General features: G+C 43.2%; 1 protein-coding gene across 5 annotated transcripts in view; it reads right to left on the reverse strand.

Moving 5' to 3' along the window:
* bcl9 (BCL9 transcription coactivator) overlaps positions 1-23,121 on the reverse strand; it is a 125,669-nt gene that overhangs the window by 8,174 nt on the left and 94,374 nt on the right. For 4 of the 5 annotated variants that reach the window (XM_072657800.1, XM_072657803.1, XM_072657801.1 and 1 more), the window contains exons 3-5: positions 21,035-21,107; positions 5,405-5,841; positions 3,124-3,458 (exon numbers count right to left, since the gene is read on the reverse strand). In XM_072657800.1, the coding sequence (XP_072513901.1) occupies positions 3,124-3,458; positions 5,405-5,784 (715 nt within the window). In that variant the 5' untranslated portion in view covers positions 5,785-5,841; positions 21,035-21,107. The remainder of the gene's footprint in view (positions 1-3,123; positions 3,459-5,404; positions 5,842-21,034; positions 21,108-23,121) is intronic. The other variant, XM_072657805.1, reaches the window with a different exon arrangement.

Here is a 23,121-nt window from a genome sequence, read left to right on the forward strand (position 1 = left end):
ACAGCTTAAATTCTTAATATCTAGCTTATGCAAACCTCTAAATGTCTGTTTTTGTGCAGTGATTAAAAGGCTCTTTTGAGCACTGTACCACCTCTGGGAAGTCCCATCATCTCTGCACACGACCTTGCTTCTCTACTACCTCCTCGGTACCATCTGTCTGAAAATTGTGCACACACTCTGCTTCACTGTAGCCAGGAAACAGTAAACTAGGACCATGGCTTTAATAATACAGACAAAATAAATAAAGGAGTATAGCAAGATTCTAATGGCAGAATACAGTTATACTGTACAAGGAAACAAACACCATGAGCAAACACCCAACAGCCAAGGCAAACATGCATAAAACTGACCTAGTACACTTACTTACTGACCTACCACCACCTCACACACAAAAAAGGAAACCTGGAAGTCAAGTACTATACCTCCTATATAGTCAGCAAGCAAGAGGCTCAATTTATTCAGGCTTTTGCTGCCTTGTGCTTCGTTCCTTAGACAAGTTAAATGCACAGGGACTTCAACTCCATCTAAAATTCAAACAGACCATATTGTCATAGGTCTCCAGTCTTAAAATACTTGAGCGATTCTGCCCAAAGACTTTCAACACACATCCAATTAAAATGGCCACAGTCTCATGGCAAATAATCACTATGCAGAAGCATTAACCACCAGCAGGGGTCCTTCAGACAGGCAAACAGAGACTGGGGAAACAAAAAAAAAAAAAAAAAAAAAAAAAAAAACTGGCTCTCCCCTCTCGCAGCGGGAGAGATGGTATATTCCTTGGCGCTTCCTACCCCCAAAACCTACACTGTGATGTTTCCACTAGGAGACATACGGGGGTGTGGATGTCTTTATGCAGCACTACAGCCCTGAGCGCAGTGGCGCCCGAGGACAGGAGAGACACACGCACACATACAAACGCCACAAAAACAGCGAGTCTGAAAATGTGACTCCAATGACACACCAGACATTTATGTTTTGGGGGTCTTCAGAATGCCAGAGCAGATTGTGGACACAGTTTATAATAAAGGAGATCAGGAAAACAGACCCAAGAAAATATTTACATTAAGCTTGAATATTCTCCATTTTTGGTATAAATATTAAGACACACTCCATATTTCTCCCTCAGTATTGTGATATTTTTAAACAAAGCGCTTCAAGTCATTAAAATAATACTAAAATAAAATGATATACAAACCATTTTTTCTAAAATTAACCCCTGGTTTACAGCCACCAACTATGCATAGCCTCAGACTAAATTATGCGCCAACGGAGAGGTCAATCTTTTGTTCATTTCTAACCGATCGTCTCCCCAGCACTGCCATGTCCAGTTCCCACTAGGTCTCTATAGTACCAAAACTATATATAGCACACAATCTATTCTGACTTGCAGCTCATAGAATGCTCTCCTTCTATAGCTTTGCTGATATTGCAATTAACAGCCGATTCGTTTTCCTATTGGTCACAATTTTGCATCAATGCTTTAAACCTTTGGATCAATATTCATTTAATGTATTCATACAACTTTTCTTCAATCAATGTTGATGAAGGACACACTTACTGCCTATAGATGGCAGTAGCTACAACAACCCAAGATGTCTCATGAGCTTCCTTCCACAGCTACCAAAAATACCAAGCTTTATGTTTGCTACGCACTCCAGAAGTGACTATTCCTGTGCAGTGTTTTTATTTTCCTGTCCAAGCACACCTGATTTTAACTCACCTGTTAACTGCCAGACTTAGATCTATTATAGCAAACTGGACCCCACATCCTGCCCTCATTAAAATGGATAATAAGGTTAGCAGACTACAGGCTAACCTGCAAGTCTTTCAACAATATTAAGAGACAAGCTTCAACATCAAACCTTCACAGGAGTAATCAAAACCACAAACAAACAAAAACAACCCACAATAATGTATGTTGTGTGCTCGTTACATGCTTCACACGTTCACTTGTTGTGTTTAAGCAAGCATTGGTGTCAAATGGCATCATTTAATATACAACTTCACTAGGCTGGTGCTAATAAAACACTGAAGACTACAATGGCTAACTAGTTTCGATGTAACCACACAGCTCACAAATCTGGATCTCAGTGTAGACAAATTATGTACGGGGTATGTATTGAACCTAGAGCAGGGCAATATGACAATATCTTATCATATCGTGATAAATTATGGATTATGGTACACAGTATGCTTTCATTACGGATATCCGCAGTGCCTAAAAAGCACTGATCACACTCTGTAATGAAACACAGTTAATCAGTCTTATTTAATTCAATGGAGAGAATTCATATTTTGAGTAAAAATCACAATACTCACTATGGGAGAGTATTTGGACAGCAGTTTTTAAACATTCTACGCTGTTGGTACTTTTTGTCTACATTACAAAATAGAGATAAATATTGCATATTGTAAAAAAAATAAAAATTTAGTTGCGCAGCTCTAATTAAACCCATGACACAATCCCCAAATACATAAAAAAGAAAATGTATTAGTTCTTTAATGCAGTATCTAAGATACAATTGTAAACCAAAATGAGGTCTTCTGACAAAGCTTGAGGGATAAAGTTTACTTATGATGGTATAAAGTTTCCCGTCAAGGTGATCTGACCCATAAAGTACATTATTTTCACCTAATAAGGTTTTTCTAGTTGATAAAACTCCCACAAATGAGTCTAACTCTGACAACTCTGAGTCTAAGCAGTTGTTCTCTATGGTGAAAAATGAATGGGATTAATTTCCAAAAACAAATCATTCCATTTCACACTGTGTGGTAAACAAAAATGTTTCAGAACTGTTATGTGTACAAGTTTTCCCCCAAATGCCACACTGAATTATGACGTTCAGTAGTCAAAATCCCAGTACTGTTACATACTCCTGCACATTTCCTGGACCAGGGTTCGGCACCCCGTGCTTACAACCAACACTCACGTTGAACTACATGACGACGACACAAACCTCAGAGGTCTTGCCTGACCTACTAACAGTAGCTACAAAAGCTCAAAAGGCCCTTCCAACAACAAGACAATGTGGCCAAATACTGTAATCATGTTCAAAATGGAACAGCCAAACCTGTAGATCACTTGGCTAAAATGACGGGTGAACCACCGTTCTCCTTTCCTACCTTTCTGGTCACCCTCGTTGTTGGGCGTCCCTGTGTCCCTCTGCTCAAAGGACTCGACAGAAGTGCTTCTCTCTCTCTTGATCTTGCTTTTTGCCCCATTACCAGAGTTCAGGCCCTGTCCATTTTTGAGTCCCATGCCCCCCACAGAGCCCTGAGGGCCTTTGGGTGTGTGGCTTCCACTCAGTGCCTTGGGGTCACAGGGAGATGGCTGCGATTGGCTGCCAGCGCCTCCTTGTTTTCCCTGATTGGGCAGTTTGGAGTCCATCTGGGCAGCGCTGGAGGGAGACATCACGGGTGGTGAACGCACCATGGCCTCCTGCTTGGATTTTGGACTGCTGGAAGAGAGGAGAGGGAAAAACACAAAAACAAAAAACAAAAACAAAAAAACAGTGAGACGAAGATCTTAGAATATCAAATACACCACAGTGTAATTGCTTGCCCCTCAACACACAACTTCAGAAGATATTTAACACGCAAGCCTAAGAGAGAAGCCAGCGCACCCATTTGACTATTACATTACATGCTACTGATAAACAAACACTTACGGTAAGTCTACTGTCCGTCTCTGGTTACTAATGCAGGACCAGAGAGGTATGTACAGTAAAAGCGTCAGAAGATATTCAAGAAATGACAAGGAGGTAAAGCAGGACGTTCAGAGAGCAAATTTCAAAGAGATGATTTTTATTATTCAAAGGAATTCCACAGCATTCCCCACAGACTTCTAATGAGTGCAGAATGAGGAACACTCATTCCAGCTCAGCATTCCGCCTCCACCTGAACTGAAGCCTGCTGTCGCCTGCATGACTGGCATTCTCCCCCACCCAACAGAAATATCTCAGGGAAACCCTGACGCATACAGGTGACGCACCAACTCGCGTCTGAAAGCTGTTCTCTCACGCTCTCATTCTCGGTTGACTGAGCAGTGAGTTAATATTTAATAAAATAACCTGTTTGATCAGATCAGCCACTGGCGAACCTTAAAGCTAGGCCCTGAATTAGCAGTCATAACCTCACAGTGAAGATGTACATAACTATGTGAGGGGGTATAGGAGATCGTTAGGAGGATACCTCTCTTCTCCAGGTGGAAAAACTTTAAAAGAAATATTTTGGGACTCCAACATGGTGTAGTGGTCCAAGCGTGAGCCCAATTGATGCCCAGCGATGACCACAGCCACCCTTTGCCCGAGGGCCTAGCTCCTTCTGAGTGGGTAGGACGGCTCTGAATGATGCTAGCCAGCACTAGCAGATGTAACAGAACTAGCAGTCCGTGTTCTCCTCCAAGCGTGTTGAGCCATCTAATGACCTTGCGTTAGAAGCAGTTAGAAAAGGTGCAGCTGGCTGGCTTTTTCCTTTTTGTGCCTGAATATACTTTCAGACTCATAACCACTAAAAACTGTACAATTCCAAATGAAGGGATGAGAGGAAAGTGCTAACTGCATCCTAAAGTGAAGACCGTCCATTTCATAAACCCCTGCAGGCTCAGATGGCATGTCAGAGAACGGCTCATTCCCACACACATTCTGCTTTTCAGTCGCCAGTGAAGGCAGGAGACCCTCAACACGCTTCTACATACTGACATGGTTGCTTGCAGTACTGAGCAGAATGGTTGGCAGCTGCATTAAAGTCTGATCCAAAATGGCCGGCATGTGGGAAATGGAGCCAAAAATGACCATAAAAGCAAGACCTGGTCCAGCATGGCCACAAGTAGTGGTGCAAGACAGGCCCAGCAGGAACCTGGCAAGCCCCTAGCCTGATCCTTAACCAGATCCAGAAACATGAGTCAGCAAGGGGCGGCCATTTTGGCGCTGGAGGAGCCTGGCAGGCTTGAGGCAGGGTTCTGGCTGGGCTTGAGCAGGTCAGTTTCACGGGTGTTGAATCAGACGTTTGGAGCTTCTCCAGAAGATCCTCCGGGGTACTGTTCCCCCAAGCAAAACACACTGCGGCCGCTGTTACCTCTGCCTGCCCTGCCTTCCTGTCCACAAGAGCCTGCTTACATGGCGGTGTTTTTACTGAGCCGTTTCTTAAGGAGCAGAGGGAATTGTGGGTAAGAAAGGAGCTCCTTTACTTTCCTGGGAAAGTTCAATGTAGAATTCACCACCCCTTTTACTTACCTACGCATGCAATTAAATCACTAACAGAATTGTAGTTAAAGAAATGTAATTAAGAGTAACTCAATTTCATGAGATTTAGTTTATGTACAACCACAGAAAACACACCAACAACAAACAGCAAGACTTCGACACACTTCGACGTCCACTTTCAGGTATCACAGGATCCTCACCTCTGAGTGTTAGCTGATGGAGAGTTTCTCACTTTGGGGTTGCTGGAATGCATTGACGACAGTCCCAGAGCTACCGAGGCTGAAGCAGTAGTGTGCTGGTGAGGGCTGGGCGTGAGCGCGTGTGAGTGCGTGTGAGAGTGCGAGTGGGCGTGTGTGGGCGGAGGCGGTGCCGCGGTGGGCGTGGGCTTGGCCCGGGCGCTGCGGGGCCCGGCGGTGGTGGCTGCTGCAGGGCCGCTGCAGTCCTGGCCCTCCTCCTGCCGTTCTTTGGCTCGCTCCTTCCTGGCCGTGGCACTGGACGAAGTTCCGCTGGCTGTTCCCGTCCCCGTTGCTGCTCCTGCTGCTGCTGCTGCTGCTGGTCGCTCCTCCTGCACCTCCAGCATTCTCCGTGCGGGCGTGCCTGGAGTCTCCCCGCGGAGCCCTCACAGCCCCTGGCCACACTGCACACACACAAAGAGGAAGAGGGCAGGTTTAGAGCGGCGAAAGGGCAAGCTTCTGGGAATGAGACGGCTTTCTTGGAAATTTCTTTACAAAACTGCTAAATTAATTTTTAAAATGTGAAAAAATGGCTTAGTGACTTATTCTAAAAGATCTTGGACGAATGCGCTGCTATGTTAAAATGATATATATTGAGACTCGGCTGCTTGAACCGGCAATGTATATTGAAGGGGTTAATGGGAACAAAAAAGACTAACTGCAAATGAAGATGTGCACTTAGGTAACCAAAGACCCAAGTTAAACTGGCAGCCCAAAAAGGCTTTCTTAGGCATCCAAAGGATACACTTAGTTATTGGTCATTGAAAACGGAGCTTTATGAAAATTCGCACATCACAACACACACATGCTTCTAAATCACAAGTACCTCATTACTCCCTATATAGTGAACTACAGTCATAAATCTACAGTGTCTACACACAGAGAACAGAGGAAGGAAAATCTCAGTTTTCAAACATATCTGGATACATATGGACAGGGCCAAAGTCCTCTACACCCCTTAGCAAAACTGATCCAACACTGGCAGTACATACACAGAGCTTGTCTCTGATCAACCCATACAGAATGACAAGATCTCCATTTAGCATGGTTCTAACGCATTACACAGACTACAGCTACGGTATGCTCCCTGTTTTAAGGACCACCCAACTGTGCTACCATGTTTAACATACCAGCTGAATTTTGCATCGATCCACATAATCGATCAGCTTCTTTTTTTTTTTTTAACTAGTGCAGCGTCTCTCTATAACTTAAGAAGGATCAATGCAAGACGTTAAATCTACACTCGCAACCTGCCGTGACCTCTGCTCTTGCTTACACCTGGAAGTGGTCAGGTGTCAGCACGGCCGTGAGGACACCAGACTAGAATTAGCTTGCATACTCGCCCATGCCACAGAAATGATGCACATCCCTTCTATGAACGCATTCAACTACTTTTAGTTTTGCTGACACAGATGTGCAAACACACACACACACACACACATAGCTCATCTAGTCTCTGTAGAAGCACTGCTAATAGAAAATGATTCTCAGGTGCAGATAAACATGGACCTATTGGCACCATGCATCAATGCCAGGCGTGGGCTGGGAAGGTATAAAGCCCCCCTAGTGTTGAACTGTGGAACGGTGTTCTCTAGAATGATGGTTGGTGCTCCTTACAATACTTTTGGGATGAGTTGGGGTTGTGATCAACCGACATCCTGACCTCACCATCGCTCTAGTCTCTGAACGCAATCAAATCCTCACAGCAATGCTCCAAAAACTAGTAGACAGGCTTCTCTAGACAGTAGAGGCAGTTACTCCAACAAAAACAGGATAAACTTTTTATTAATACCCTTGATTTTAGAAGAAACAATGAATAAGCAGGTGTCCCGATACTTTTGTCCATTCAGTGTATTTTCACTTCAACAAAACCCCAAGTTTTGTAAACGTTGGCATATGACTATAGGTCAAATATGTTCTGGACATGCTGTAGCTCTACAACCCCTCTGATGAGAACATGAGAAACATCTCACGAAAGCTGCACCGTCAGATTCCGTAGTCATCCAGAAAATATTCAGGACGGCGTCCAAGATACACAAATGATGTAAGTGGCTCCCTGCCTCCCCTCGGGGGAAAGGGCAGGAATGAAACCATCGCTAGGAACGCACTTGAACTTTGTAAACTGCTCGCTCCCACCTCGACGTCGCCAGATTCCACTTTGGAGCGTCAAAAGACCTGCCGCTGCTGCCGCCTTTAGAAATACTCCGAGAACAGGGGGACTGACCGCGCAGAGACCGATAACCAAGCACTAAACATCAAAACGTGGAGAATATTAGTAACGGTGTAAAAACACAGATAAGATCGATAACTAAAAATGGAAACCAGATCCAGAGAGTAATCCAGTAAGACACGAGAACTTGAACCCAAAGTGCTGCTGCAGACCAAAGCTTCCACATTTCCGAAGTTTCAATGGCCGCTGACGTGAATGGAAATTGCTCTCTTTGCACAGCTGCCTTTCATGGACATAATAAAACTGGACGTGGTCCAACAATAAGGCCAATTACCTAAGCCGGCTGGCTGAAAACGTATCGTACTAGTGAAGCCTGTCACTAGCTCGTCTGGTTAGAAAAGGAAGGCTCCCTGCTTCCTACTTTTCCTTTCTCTTTCATTTTTGAACAAGCGCAGTATTTTAAGCATGCCGTCTAATTCTTAGGAGGCCAAGTTAAAGTAAAGAACAAGACCGGTCACCAAAATATCATACGAGAGCTACAGAGAGAGAGAGAGAGAGAGAGAGGGGGAGGAAAGACCTACAACAATGGGACAATGCTCACAGCTGGTGTAAGGTCATTTTTTTAATATGGGAGCTGCGAAGACTGAATGAAATGGTTAGACTGTAAACTATGAGAACTGACCTCAAACTGGAAGCATCTTTACTCCTCACCCTCACGTACAGGCTGAGCCCCTAAACCAACCTCCAAAAACTGTAGAACTGATTCCGAAGCGTCTTTCTCTCAGAAGCTGACGTTGTTTTTGCTGTGATTTGATCATACCTAAAATCCCACACAGGGTCACCTGCAAGTTAGCCAACAGGTTACTCCAACCGTAGCCTATCTAAGATGTTAGGCTTCTAGGACGGGTTCTATTAAACAAACTGGCCTTTTCTCACTGCAGAGCCGATTGGTTCTGAGCATGGGGAACCGTTCCAGTGGCTTTTCTCCACACAGACGTGTGGCACTGAACCCTTACAACCTAGCCAACCACACCTGAGCCACAGAACCTTTTGGCGGCAGAGATCCGCTGGTTGGCTCCACATTTAAAGTCACATTTAACACAAGATCCAGGGTCTACAGCAAATAGGAGAGACCGTATTTTGCTACAAGGTGAACTGTAGCCATCAGTGCTGATTGCAGGCCGAAGTCACCATGTAATCTACTTTTTTACATGGATTCCAACATTTGGGATGTCTCAAACCACACCAATGAGGCCCTTTTGTAGATGTGACAAGTGTGACTAACGCATGCAGATTACACCACGCTAACAGATGAATTACGGCTTCAGCAAGTTAGCTAGCGTTGGGTAGCCACATTAGCCTTGTAGTTATAGTGCAAGACTAAAGAAAACAAAAACTGACGCAAAAGTATTATTACGAGGCGTGGTGTACTTCCTGGTCCTGATTTAGCAACACAGCAAATGGAAAAGGAACCGGTCTAATGGGTCCGCACTGTGCGGCCTTAGCAACCACGTGGCCCTGCAGGAACTACAACGAATGGGGAAACGACCAATGCATGGTAGTCTAGAGTACAGACGGCACAATGTCCCTTCTATTTCAATACCAATATCCTGAGTGTCTTGGCCGATGCTGAATCTTTCAAACTTGCTACACTATAAAAGAAGCCGTTTCAATTGAAATGCTTCACTTAAGGTGAGCTTCTAAAAGTAGACCATGTTCAAACACACAGGTAACACCACATTTCACAGTGAGCGTGTGTAAAGTTTCAGCATTGATGCAGATTAATTATTTTTTCCCCCTGATTTTCAATCCATCATGTTCTGTTTATACCTAAAGGCCATTAAATCTCTGGCTTAGCAGTCTGTGCTATGGAATACCTCCTTTATGGACGGATATAACCAAAACAAACAAACCAACTACAAAAGCCTTTACGTGGAACTACGTCAGCATATTTTCACAGTCTCAACAGCCTCATATCTCCATAATGCTACCTGTACAGCAGACTGCAAACACCTTCCTAACTTTCAATGGAAGCCAATGCAGAACAACTTAAGTCATTTTGAAGCATTTCTATTGGTCCATTCGTCATGAAATTCACAAAGACAAAGCAACGATCATCTGCCAGATTCAAATTATACAAAATCTGGCATGACTAAGACAAGATATGTAAGCGGTGTTCTGAATTTAGCTAGCCACTTTAAAGCACAACTCTAGGAAACATGATATTCTCAAAGGCAAACCAAAAAGGTCGTCTCGATATGTCAAAACGTCTCAATATGTATTCCAATAATTTGACACACTGGTACAAACAGTAGTACTGATTTCCTGGCGTAGTTTCAGGAACGCAGTTCAAGTTTTCCAGATTTCTGGTACAGACACTTTTTTTACTGGATGTGAAACACGAATAAACTGAATCACTGAATGTCCATCCTTCTGTAAATCATTGGCAGGAAATATTCACTTTACCAGCACATCCATAGAGTAACTAAGAGATGAAGTGTGTACTAGAATTCGTAGCGGTCTAGGCGGGCTGCTGCTTATGGTTTTTAGTAGTTATTCTGTTTCAACTTGAAATCAGTTTAGCTTTAATAGCACCGCATTTTTAATAAATTGTAGTTAGCTTGCTCAAACACGTCCAGACACACTGTCGAACATTATCACCAAATTAGGATACTCACAAAAGCGCAAGCCCACCACTTAAACCCCCGCTGGTTTTAAAACTCAAATACACAACCAGAAACACACACATATATACTGGCTGCATCATTAGACCAACAGCTAAAACGCCTCAGGGAAGACGCTGAGAGCCATTGCTGTGATTCAGTGAGTGGTTTCATTGCACAGCCACCCCCTCCACACACACACACACACACACACACACACACACACACACACACACACACACACGGCACTGTTTGGATACTGAAAGACCACACTGAGATGCAGTCAGAGAAAGAGGCCTCTTTTTTTTTTTTTTTTGAACGGCTCCTCCACCAGCAGCAGACAGCCTGGCCGTCAAAGCTCTTCCTCTGCCCAGCCAGAGACACTGCTCTACTCTCACATACGCCCACCGAAAGCGTTGCCACAGCAACACGTACGGACAGGGCCCTGAAGCTGCACAGCCTCAAGATACGCTCACACGCGCCAGTCTGAGGTGAAGCAGGCTAGAATGCACGCACACACACACACACACACACACACACACACACACACACACACACACACACACACACACACACACACACACACATTTTGTGTTTTTTACTAGAGAGCCAGAGAGGAACTGTTGGAAGGCCAGCACATGAAATCTGCCTCTAGTTTTTCCAAATGAAGACAATCAGAGCGTCCTAAAGCTTAAAGTACTGGCCTGCACGGGTCTATTTTAGTGTATCTATAGAAAACGCAGCCACACATTTTGGGTAAGACGCTAATTAATACTGAGGTAATATCACTGGTTTTAGAAAGACATTCTGGACGGATTTATTTTATTCATTTATTTTTTTTAAATGACCATTTTATTGCGTTAGTAAAGTGTACATATGGTCATTTAGAACCTGGTCTGACTGACCTCCCTGACCATTCCGCTCCCAGTTACATTACAATGCTGCAGCACTCAACTGGCATCAACGGGAATGCACCATGATTTGGTTTTCTATGGACGTGACTGTATTAGCCAACTCCTCTCAGTTTTCAACAGGCTGTGTAGTGCTGGTTTAAATCCACAGAGAGGCGTGTGGTAATCCCACTGGAAAAATAGTGCATTTCTGTGATCTTTCAATTTCAAGAGTAAAGACACAACAGGAGTGCATTTCCCCACAAGGGTGGCAAGGGCGAAAAAGCAGCTAAAAATCGACAATAACACTTTTTCTAAGAATATTGTGAAAATCGCCTGCTTGAAGAACACTGATCAACTACATGTTTTTTTTTTTTTTTTTTTTTTTACACAAAATGTGGAATTGGTCCCGTTTAACTGATAAATAAAGAGCAGAACATTTAGAATGAAAATTCTTGTACTAAGTTTGAGAAAGTATTTGCGTAACAGTTTTAAAGTATCTGTTTTAAAGATCTTTTATCTTCTGAGAAGGCTCCTCACTGCTGGAGGCTGTGAATAATGTAAATGGCATCCAAAAAACCTCCCCCCAAAAAACAAAAAAAAAAACGCCCTGCCAGAACACAGTGGTAAAAACAAAGGATCGGAGCTACCTTCTTAGGACTGGATAAAGAACACACTGTTGATCACAGCGTTATCCAATAGAGACCATAGCGGTTTGTCATGATAAACGACAGTGTCTCAAACGTTAGCCCTACACAGTAGATAAACCACCAACGCATGCTTCAGACTGGCCTTTTAAAGAGTGGTTTGTTGTTTAAACGGCTAAATCCTCCATATTCCGGATCATTTTAGGACTACAGTTGACATTCAGGACTACAGTAAGTACAGTAATGTCCCACAGAGGGCATTTATTTATTTATTCCACATGAAATCTTAGTCAGGGAAGGTTTGTTCAGACTTGGGATGCCTGTACTGGACTGGAGCCCAAACTTCTACTTCCTGCTCTGGCCAGGTCGAGGAACGTGGATAAAGAGGTGGAAGCGCTGGACATGGCAAACAAATGCAAGCCCAAACGGGGGAGGGCAGGGGGATAAAAGCACAGGTAAACAGGTAAGGTTTCAGGATCGAAGGGAGGAGTTGGGTCACATTTCAGAGCGTGGGTTGAAAACCACACAAACCACGAGAAAACCCTCCAAGTCCCAAAACCAAGAGACACGGAACACCACACCTACATGCGATTAGTCAGTTTTACAAACAAGACAGTCAGTTTCTTCGACATCACTGCGCTCAGGATGGATATTTAAGTAACAGAACATGAGGAGAGTGTTATTGTGAATAACATCAGTGCTGCGATTTGGCAGTAGATCATCACAGCTGTGATAGCACAACCCTGAGTGTTCAACTGCTTTTATAGAACAGTTGTGCAAAGTGAAGAAACAAAAAGGAAGCTAAGAAGCCCTTAGCTTTGTTTCAAAAATGCTAATATTAATATCGGCAAATTCCTCCAACTTTGAAGGAAGTTCCAACAACTTTGATGAAAGTTACTCAGCAACTTGCAGCCAAAGTAAAAAAGCAAAGTAAGCAAAAAAAGTAAATAACATCAAGAAGAGGAGACACCGTCAATATACAGTACTATATTGTCAATTTGATCCACCAAAAAAGTAGTTTCAGCTGCCTAGAATAAAGCGATTATCGCTGTTACCTAGAAACTTGTGGTCAGCAAAGAAAAAAGGAAAAATCCAGGCAAAGAAACCACAAACATTGGGCATCAGTCGCCAATATTTTCCTTAGAATATTCTCTGCTCTTATAATGATGGATCCCATTGTCCTCGTAAATTCAACAAATCCTAAATAAGAAAACCCTGGTGAATGCCAGAATATTTGTGAAAACTGCAAGTAGGTTTTAAAGAGAAAGTTCTTCTTAAGAACGACTGGTGAATAAGGTCCATTGTTCCTTAGTGGAGGAAATCTGCAACGTATTAAAAGACTGTGACCTAAACGGCTCCCTATTTCCATTTGAGGGCACTAATGAGTAAGTCAGCACTTTTTCCTCTGAATGGTCGAACCTAAAACGGGAATTCGAATGGGAATCTGAGGGAATACACATTTATAGCAAACATAGCAGCTGACTATGGACCAAAACACACTGCGAGTGATATTACTAAAGAACAGACAAACAGCAGATCAAAAAAACGTTGCTGCGAGCTAACGCATGCCGTGAATTTCCGATAATTTTTTCACGTCATTCGTTAATGGGAGATTTGTCCTAAGCAGCAGATCAGTTAAAGATCACTTCAGGAATAGCATAATTCATTGTCTAGCTTGAATTCAGGATTCAGTTCAAATGTGTACAAAGCGTTTAACACGGCTCAATCGCTCGCGTCTTTGTTTACGCGACCGGTGCGGACACGTTCATGTGTGTTTCTACTGCTACTAGTCAACTAAATACTCTCTACCGATGAGGGAGTACGGATCCAGAGAATATCCGATCCTACTTTGCAAGTTGAAAGATACAGGTTATAAAAAAGTTTTAGACACAACACAGGTGACGAAAAGGCCTTGTATCTCCAAACTGGCAACATTACAGGACAAAGAAAAAGCCTTCTTAACTTTTAATACAAGTCAATGAATAAATAAAGTAAGTTTGTGCACCCAACACTTAAATTTGATGCCAAAAGTGATGGCATTACATTGTGGAAAAACCCTAGAGGCAGGCAGAGTGAGAGAGAAACCGCAGAATTCATTTGACTTTTTTTGTAATGTTTAATTTGTTTGAAGAATGACTGTAGTGTGGTAAAAGAGGGCTGCAGATAAGTGCTTTAGTCTAGATCCATGATCGGGGAATCCCCTTTTACCATATCCAGAAGTGGGTATGCAAATATATGCGCCAACACCTACACTGCTGCTGTGATGTGTGACATGTGTGTGTGTGTGTGTGTGTGTGCGTGCCCTCACCTTTCAGGGTGAGCCCCGTCTCAGAGAAAAAGCAGCAGCTCATAATTCTTAAAATCAACACTTCTTCCAAACTCAGATCAGTCAAGACAGGTTTGCTTCAGTTCAATGCTGGATCTAGGAGGCTAATCTAGCTTTCGTTTTCAACTACAGAAGTAACATAAGCTAACAAGTAGCACTGTATATAAATCTCACCCCTGTCTCAAGTGTTAAGCAATACTTAAGTTTCTTTAAATGCTCAAAATCTGGACTGGATTTGCTCAAGATAGCTTGAGCTTTTATTACTTGCTAGTTAGATAACTCAACACGGTCAGCCTCAGAGCTCCAGTGCAGAAGGCACAGGAACAGAGCTTTCTATAATGTTTCTGCGTTCATTTTGTCCGGATTTGTGCACGTTTTCTAAAAGCTTACTGACACGAATGGAAGGGAGCAAGACTGCTGGAAACTGTGGGGGCAGTGTAGATAATAGTTCAAGGGAAAAACGACCACTGCCATATGGACACAGCAAAGAAGAAACTCTGGCAAGACTGAAACTTATGTCCAGCCCACAAGAAAGCGCCTTTCCAGGCTTAACGCAACAGCTACTTCAGGACAGGCTAAAAAGGCTGAACGCTAGCAGTAGGCCAACTGGAAAAGGGCTGACTAGAAGAAAGCTAGCAGATATCCACTCAGGGAAGCAGGTGAAGCGAGCATGTGCTACGCAAAAAAATAGCACAGCTGATTGGCTACACATCGATAGCACAGTAAGGCTATCCGGTAAGACCCGGGAACGATGACAAATAATTACAAGGTTCTTACAGGGCAAGGCTAGGCTGTGCTGTGCAATCAGATTAAAAAACAGTAGTTATCAGTCATCACAACATTTAGCTCCTCAAAACTGCTCTCATTGACCAGGGTTTAATCTACACATACAGCTTCTTCTAGCAGCGCTGGGTGCCACGGGGCCAGTGGGGCAATATCGCTATATGAACTGTGTAATGTACTGGAAAGGTCCAGCCTGTGTGACTCAGTTAAAGCAAAGCAAACACACGACTGACGCCCACTTCCATTTTGCATTGCTTAAGGGCTGCAACCCCCACCCCAAGGAACGCGTGTGCACGTGCGAGTACTCACACACTCACACACACACACACAGCTAGTGTCGCATCAACATTAAAAAGAAATCCTTCTTGGAGCCCAAAACGCAGAAACGCTTTGACTTTGAAAGCCTTTCGCCCTCAGAACCAAACTAAGGGGGGGGGGGGGGACATTCATATTCATACGCTTCTTATTTCAGGGACTTATCTAAGGCTGAGCCTTTTCAAATTGTTTTCACAATTTCACCTTAAAACACAATCATCCAGGAGCTGGAGGGAACGTAATTTCTTCTGAGATTTGACGCTGATCTGTAAGGGTGTAGCAATTTCAATACGTTATTGACAAAAAACAAAACTCAAAAAAGGAAAGATCAAAACAAGGTATGGAAATTTTTAACTATCGCCAATACAGAGAGCCTGCCATCCTTCATGGAAACAGCTTTCAGTGATCATCAAAACTGGGCCTCTGTCTGCATACTAGGCTTACGTGGTGTGCCACATCCATTCTGCGGCTATTACTTTACACCGGACGCGTTACACAAGTCTGGGTAAAGCGAAGGCAGCCCCCCCATAATGGGAACACAAGCAACACTGTCCTTTATAGTCTATTGTTCGTTTTGCATAAATAAATTACTGCAAAATACATGTAAACTTCCAAGACATCTAAACACGTTATACACCAGTCAAAGGCAAAAAAGTACATCGTTCAAAGCACAAGGCATAATCGGCCTGTGCTAAAAAAAACAAACAAAAAAAAAACAAATGCAATTTTGAATCAAATATTTTGCCCTTCATTTTATAATAGAGTTTAATTAATGTATTAGTGTTCTGGCAGCTCTGGAGTTCAGGGCATTCCTAAAGCTTAACCACCTCTGATGCATAATTGGGACCGCTGTGCTGTTGGAAAACTCAATTGTGTCCAGGTTTCAAACATCTAAGCTGATGGTTTGAGGTCATTCTGGTGTGTGTATTTCATATATATATATATATAAAAAGGTAAAGGCATTGAGCGGAGGAGGTAGAGAGAGATTGAAGAGAGAACGAAAGAGTGAGAGCAAGAGGCAGACAGACAGCAAGTGACTTGAAAAGAAAGCAAGATCGTCAAAGAGCGCAAAAAAGGCAGATTCGTAGACGGCCCGAGAGTCCGAGAAAGTAAGCAAGAAAGTGAGCGCAAGAGTGAGAGAGAAATGAGACGGCCACTGTTGGTATTAGCCAAAGCAGACCAACACAAATAAGACCTCCCCCCACGCCCCCCCATATCCTCTTTGTTTGTGCTCGCTTTAAAAAAGGCCAGGCATATTATGTAAATCCCATTTTGAAGCTAAGCCACAACTGATCGGTGAGAAACTCCTCCTTTCTCTCTCTCAATTTCTCCCTCCTCCCTTCCTGCCCCCCCCCCCCCCCCCCTCCCTCCTATACACCCCTACCCTCCCTCCCTTTCTGTCTACTGTGCTTGGCTGTCTGCAGGAAAAAGGGGACATACACACACGCCTACAATCACTGGATTATTGACTGGCCGCAGGGTTAAGAAACACTCATGAGGCATACACACACACACACACACACGTATATAAATATGTAGGTTTAATGAGTGTGCATTTATGCCTGTATGGCCAGGGCTGTACAGGAAGCGAGTTAATATTGTATGGTGAGCTTTAGGGTTTAAGTCATAACCATTTCTGATCAGCACAGAGCTGAACTTAAACCACCAAAAAACATTTAAGAGAAAGAGTCTCGAGCACCAAACCAAACCAACGGGCTATGGGAAGCAGGGGTGTAAGAGAATATCAATATATCAAAGTATGGTGATTATGTTTTGCAATACTGTATCGACTCTCAAACACATTAAAAACTTACTTTTTAATGAAGAATTAAACAAATAAATAACTGAAGGCAGACAGTAGTCCATATAGTGGCGTGTTTAACTCCCGACCACTAGATGTTGTCAACAGTGTCTGTCCTCATAGAAACTTTTCTTTTTCTCAGATTTTAAATATGCACACAAAAGGTGTGTGTGTTTTATACTATGATAGCAGTAAAAAAAAAAAAAAAAAAAAAAAATTACAAATATGCATGGAAGTCCTTGACTGTGATAACCTCGAAACTTGCTTTTCTAGTGTAAGATTACCGTAAATACACCTTGTATGTTGCAAGAGATCTGAAATTGGGACAAAGCAATAAAACAAGAAATGGCTCCAAAAATCGCATCATACCACCAATTAATTCACTTAAAAATAACTCGCCTGTGTGTAAAATATTTAGCCTTGTGTGTAAGACAGTTAAATTGCAATTTCATGCATCCTTATTGTAACATCTGTAGTACAAGAATCCCTTGTCTAAAGACTAATGCACATTGCCATGAGACTCTCCTGCAGCACGACACTTGAGGCCAGGTAACTGTTTCCACTCTAACCAAAGTCCAGCTTCCTCTGGGCCCTGCTCTAATATGACTAAATAATAACCCCTAAATAATACTTTCCAAATGACGGTGAAAGTTAAGAAACTTATTTGGTGTGATTTCAGCCAAACAATGATTACTACAGAGCTTTTTTTTTTTATCACAATTTGGTTACGAACACTTCCTGATCATATTTCTATAATTTAGGCCACAAGATTTGTTCTATTTGCCCACACAGGTCTTTAGTAGTAGTAGTAGTACAGGTCAGAGAAGAAAGAGAACTGTGTAAAGTTCTGCAAAGCCAGTATTGCATAGGTGAAGCCAAAGTGAACGACCAACAAATAAATAAATATCCAGAATTGGAAAACTTCCAAACATTAAGTCCCCTCATAAATGCCTGAATGTTTGTAGTTGAGAACATGCAGGGCAGAATATTGGGTGTTCCCATTCTTACTCCTCTAGACAAAGGGCTTTCGTTTAAACTAAACGGCACTTCAGGAAAAATCTATCTGTGCTTTCTCTCTCCCTCACTGCTAACAGACAGAAACAGTCTAAGCTTCTAAGAGATTTAACTCAACTGCAATTTAAAAAGAAGAGCAAGCGAGAAACAGAGCAAAGGAAAGTGAAGCTTGCTCCACCATGCTAAAGACTCCCACAGGTTTGCACGTCCTGGCGGGCCTGAAAACCCGAGTTCACGTTCAAGACTATAATTATGGCTTTAGGGAGCTCAGAGCAGGATTCAGATCCACAGAGCCGATGCATTCTGATCAGCTCAGCTTTGCGGGTCAACCAGTGAGGACAATTCTGGAAGGAGGATTCCTTGAGCGCGTACCACAAAATGGCCACTGGCTACCGGTCTGCCAGTAAAACTCTACAACGCCGGCACACGGCTCCAGCTGGCCTCCCCATTAACCAACGCGGTGGACTCAACAGGCTCCAGTTCAAATGACTTGTTTGGTGTCAAACTCAAGATTCAATTCACTTTGTAGAACTCAACTGTCCTATAAGAGTCCAGATTTCACTTGTACAATCAGACAACCAGGATCTGTACAATGTTTCTAACCTAAAAAGGCAAGTTTGGACCATGGAGCTTTCATTTCTTTACTGCACACACAGCTTCTATAACCTCCATGTGAGTAGTCGCTTAAGCTGCAGCAAACGATTAGTACACCCTAGCATTACTTAGAGAGGTATAAAGCCCACCAAACATCGCCCACCTTTCTATCCCAGTTTCCACTTTAAGCACTGCTCACTTTCCTCAATCATCATTCAGCATTTAGTAAAAGCAGAAGCCACAGGTTAAAATGGACAACAAACTTTAGGATAACAGACAAATGCTAACGGTACCTCACCCCAGCTCACGGTACTAGACAAGTCTTGCGTCATGTTTTTTTTGTTTGGCCACTTCTAACAGGTTACCATTATCCAAGCTAGTGGTCTCCAACCCTGGTCCTGGAGAACTACCTTCACACAGACCATGGATCCAACACTAATCCACCCCATCAGATTCAACTAATTACTGTCTTCAGAAGTCCTTGACTGGCTGAATGGGGGGTGTGAAGGTGTAAAGGCTGCTGGCCAGCACAGACGTGCAGCACAGATGTCTGTCAGCTGCTTATTCAAACCTGGGACTCTCTGCTTTCCTCAGAGCACATTTCGCTGTCCAGTGATGATGCATCAGCGGCAGTTCAAAAAAAAGAGGCAGTGTGGCTGACTGCACCTGTATTGGAGGTATGTACCTACACCTGTATGTGCTAGTCTTCACCCTGCTAGTGCTAAGAGCATTGAAATGGAGGGTGGGATTGGGTAATCAGTCGTCCAAATTGGTACAGACTACGGTAGAAAATTTGTTACATTTATTACTTGATAAATAAATAAATAAAGTATTCCTATTAAGAGTCAGAACCATATACTATCATTTGGGCCAATGCTATGACCTGTGACAAATCTCAAGACCTCACGTAAACAGTAGCCCATACAGCAAGGTTGGAGTGAAAAAACACTTTCCGGCTAACTGATTACTGTGATGAAAACACAGAGGATTAATGTAACAGGCGTACTTCTTGTAGCCATCTGTACGAGAGCTAGATCCATCACCCAAAGCATAACAAAGACACAGAACAAGCGAGCTGCTCCAGCCCAGCCTCGTTTGAAGCGTGTCCTCGAGCGCAGCCAGGGAAGAGGAGCAAAGTATCTTCGCGATGGCGGAGGGGAGGCAGCGTGTAGCCTAGCGCAGACATGGCGGCCAAGCGTTTAGCGATTTTCCATAAGTCATCTATTTTCTGTCATCCACAAAGAACTTCTTTTCCCCTCCCTGTGCTCACAAGTGGTTGGATTGCTGAGTATGTGCCTTAAACGGGGGTCTATTCTAATTCTAGTCACACTGCTTTTGTCACTCCATCTTCTCCATTCCATTTCATTTCCTTTCCTTTCACAGCTGGGATTTCCACCACTGAGAGAATTCCTATTCAGTCCATAATAGAACAGTTTAGCCCCCCAAAATAAATTAAAAAAAAAAAAAATTCACAGCTCTTCCTTTTACCACAAATGTAGGCCATCAGCAAAACATGTTTGGCATCTAAAGCTTATTTTGTTAGTCTAAACAACACAGAACAGTGGCTTAGTCATTATCTGTATATACTGGATGAACGTACGCTGCAAAGCTTAAACTAGCAGCAGTCAACTTGAAGGCTCCGTGTTGCGCAATTTGCAATTACCTACCAAATCAACATGATTTGAGGCAACTATTAGGTTAGGAATGCAGTTTACACTGTGTTAACTGGTAGGGCACAGTCTTTCATCACTCATTAGCTGCATTAGCCTTGTGGCTAACCCCATCGCAAAAGTAAAGGAGCAAACCCCAGACAGCAACACACAGCCGGGCTAAATGCTTTTAATATTAAAGGCTGGTGTAATGTAGTGGCTAACATCAGCATTACCACCGTGGTGGTCTAGAGTTGGACTCCATAGACTAACAAGCACTCCATGCTTTTGGCAAGACTCCTACCACTACACTCACCTACCTGAGCAACATGACTCAAACCCAAGTCGCTCTGAATAAGAGCATCAGCCGTAACTGTTCTGTTAATTCCCCATCCTTCCTGTCCTTACTGCTGGTAAATCCAATCTCCTGGCACCTCTCAGTCAAGATGCTGCTGCTTCACAAACCTTGATCACCTGACTGAGCTGCACCAGGACCTGGGCCTGACTGAAAAAGTACCAAGACTAAGAATGCACAGACCTGTGGAGTCTCCTTAGCAAAGTGACGTTGGTTCCTTACACTCCCTTTCTCAACTCCCTCTCTGCGCCATCCTTTTCTCACCCCTCCTTCTTTTCTGACACATGGCTCTCACTTGCTCCGACTAGAAACCCCTGCAGAGGGACCCTTGTTTGACACGGCCCTGGAGATGTCGGCCATGTTGTCAGTGGCGGCGGCAGTAGTACTTACCATGTCCCTGCGTGTCACGATATAGCCGTGGCCATGGCTGTCTCTGCACTGCAACGGGACACCACACAAAGATCTGAAAGAGAGCGAGAGAGGGAATTTCTTATAAAAGCTCATTTTATTTATTTGACATTGTTGCACAACTACAGCGGCAACAGCACATCGGTGGACCTGTGGTGGAAACCAGAATGTGAAATACATTAATAGTCATCTTGAGCTAGCATGAACTCCACAGTTGCTGAACCTCACAGCAGCTGCTGAAACAATAACTAATGTAAACACAAGCATCATCTCTGAGAGAGTGTTTGAATACACTTCATGAAAGGACTAACAATTAGTTAATTAGCTGGATCAGGTGAGTTTGGGCAGGGAACACTTGCACAGGGCAATGAACTCCTAGCTTACTGGATATTTATATACGGTTTATCTGTGTATGCCCAGTCACTTGTCCTGGGGGGTTATTGTTGTGCCAGGTTGGGGATTAATACCTCAATGTGTTTACCCCATCATCTACATCAGCGTAACAGAGTTTGCTCTAACAAATAAAACAAACAAACAAAAACTCCAACTTCCTTTTTTAGGGCTGCACAGATAAAAGGAAAAGTGAGCTGCCCAGTGCATATGTGCATGATAAACACTGTACATCAGTCATACAATTAACCAATCAGTGCAATGCTTTAAGGGGGGGGGGGGGGGGGGGGCCTCTAACCTGTAAAATACCTGTACAATTGCCACAAAACTGATGTGTGGGTGTATCGGGGTCAGTTTACATTTTAATTCAGCAATGTCTTTCTAAGAACGGTCTTAAATGTATTCTTGAGAAAAGTCCCACCAATGAGATTCATGTGTTTTTAATCAGCAGAATTGATCACAGCTCTGCTCTTATAATGATGGAATCCATTGCAGCCGTAAAATTTAACAAACCCCAAATAAGAAACCATTGGTGAACGTTGATCTTCGTGGGTTTAAAAGAAATACATTTGTCTTAAGAACGTTTGCTGAACGAGGCTCATTGCTTTGAATGTTTTTAGTGATACTTGTTACATCCTAATTAATGGAGGATTTTGCAATTCAGAGTAAACCAGGTGACGCTAGTCTTGATAAGTCTGAATAACTCTTAGCCTCACCAGTCATGGTTACGGTCACTTGCCCCTTACAGTTTTCAAAACTACCTGATCCCACTTGAAAGATCAGCCAAAATCAGTAGTGGTAAAGGGTCTGCGTACATCGGCCCAATACTGTGTAGGTCTTGCTCACATACCCAAAACATCATACTGGTCAAGGCATGGTCTGCACACAACCCCAGGACACTTTCAGAGGTATCCGGCACCAAGACGTTAGCAGCAGAAGTTCCGCAAGTTACAGCACATCGCACAAACGCTAAGAGATCTGGGAGTTTAAAGGGCAAATGTTGGTAGGTACTGACCACTGCATACCAGGAAAATCCCAAACCTGATGTTTCAGAGATTTTCTGACCCAGTCGTACAGCAGTCACAACTTGGCCTTTGTTAAAGTGGCTCAGATCCTGACTGTTCACTTGCTGCCTAATATGTATAGACTATCCCTTAACAGGTGCCACTGTAACGAGATAATCAGTGGTATTCACTTCACCTGTCAGCAGTTTTAAAAAGTTATGGCTGATGGGTGTACGGTTACACAGTCCTGACTGCACCATTGTGCAGAGTTATGCTTAAAGCCATAACAAACGCCATTCCAATTTTGAACCTGTGCCTTAATTAGAATATTACACTAATATTATATCTCACACTCGAACCATATGAATTTGAGTCTTGGCCTCCCCTGCCTTCCCTCCCATTTAAACTTGACTGGACATTTAACAAACAGTTCAGTTAAATATACATAAAAATATTTGTAATAATTGTTTTCTTTCCCCAGCTAAGTCCAGATAATTAATAATCAAAGCAGCCATGAAACGGCCACGGTCATCGGCACCTGGAACAGGGACTACATATGGGCAAACATTAACTACAGCAGAACACGCGTTTCAACACACAGACACATGAGAACTCTGAAATCGGATACGCTTTTCTCCCTCTCCCACTTTCAGCTAAACGTCTCATGTGGATTAC

This window comes from Salminus brasiliensis, chromosome 15, assembly GCF_030463535.1.
Source record: "Salminus brasiliensis chromosome 15, fSalBra1.hap2, whole genome shotgun sequence".
NCBI classification, from domain to species: domain Eukaryota; kingdom Metazoa; phylum Chordata; class Actinopteri; order Characiformes; family Bryconidae; genus Salminus; species Salminus brasiliensis.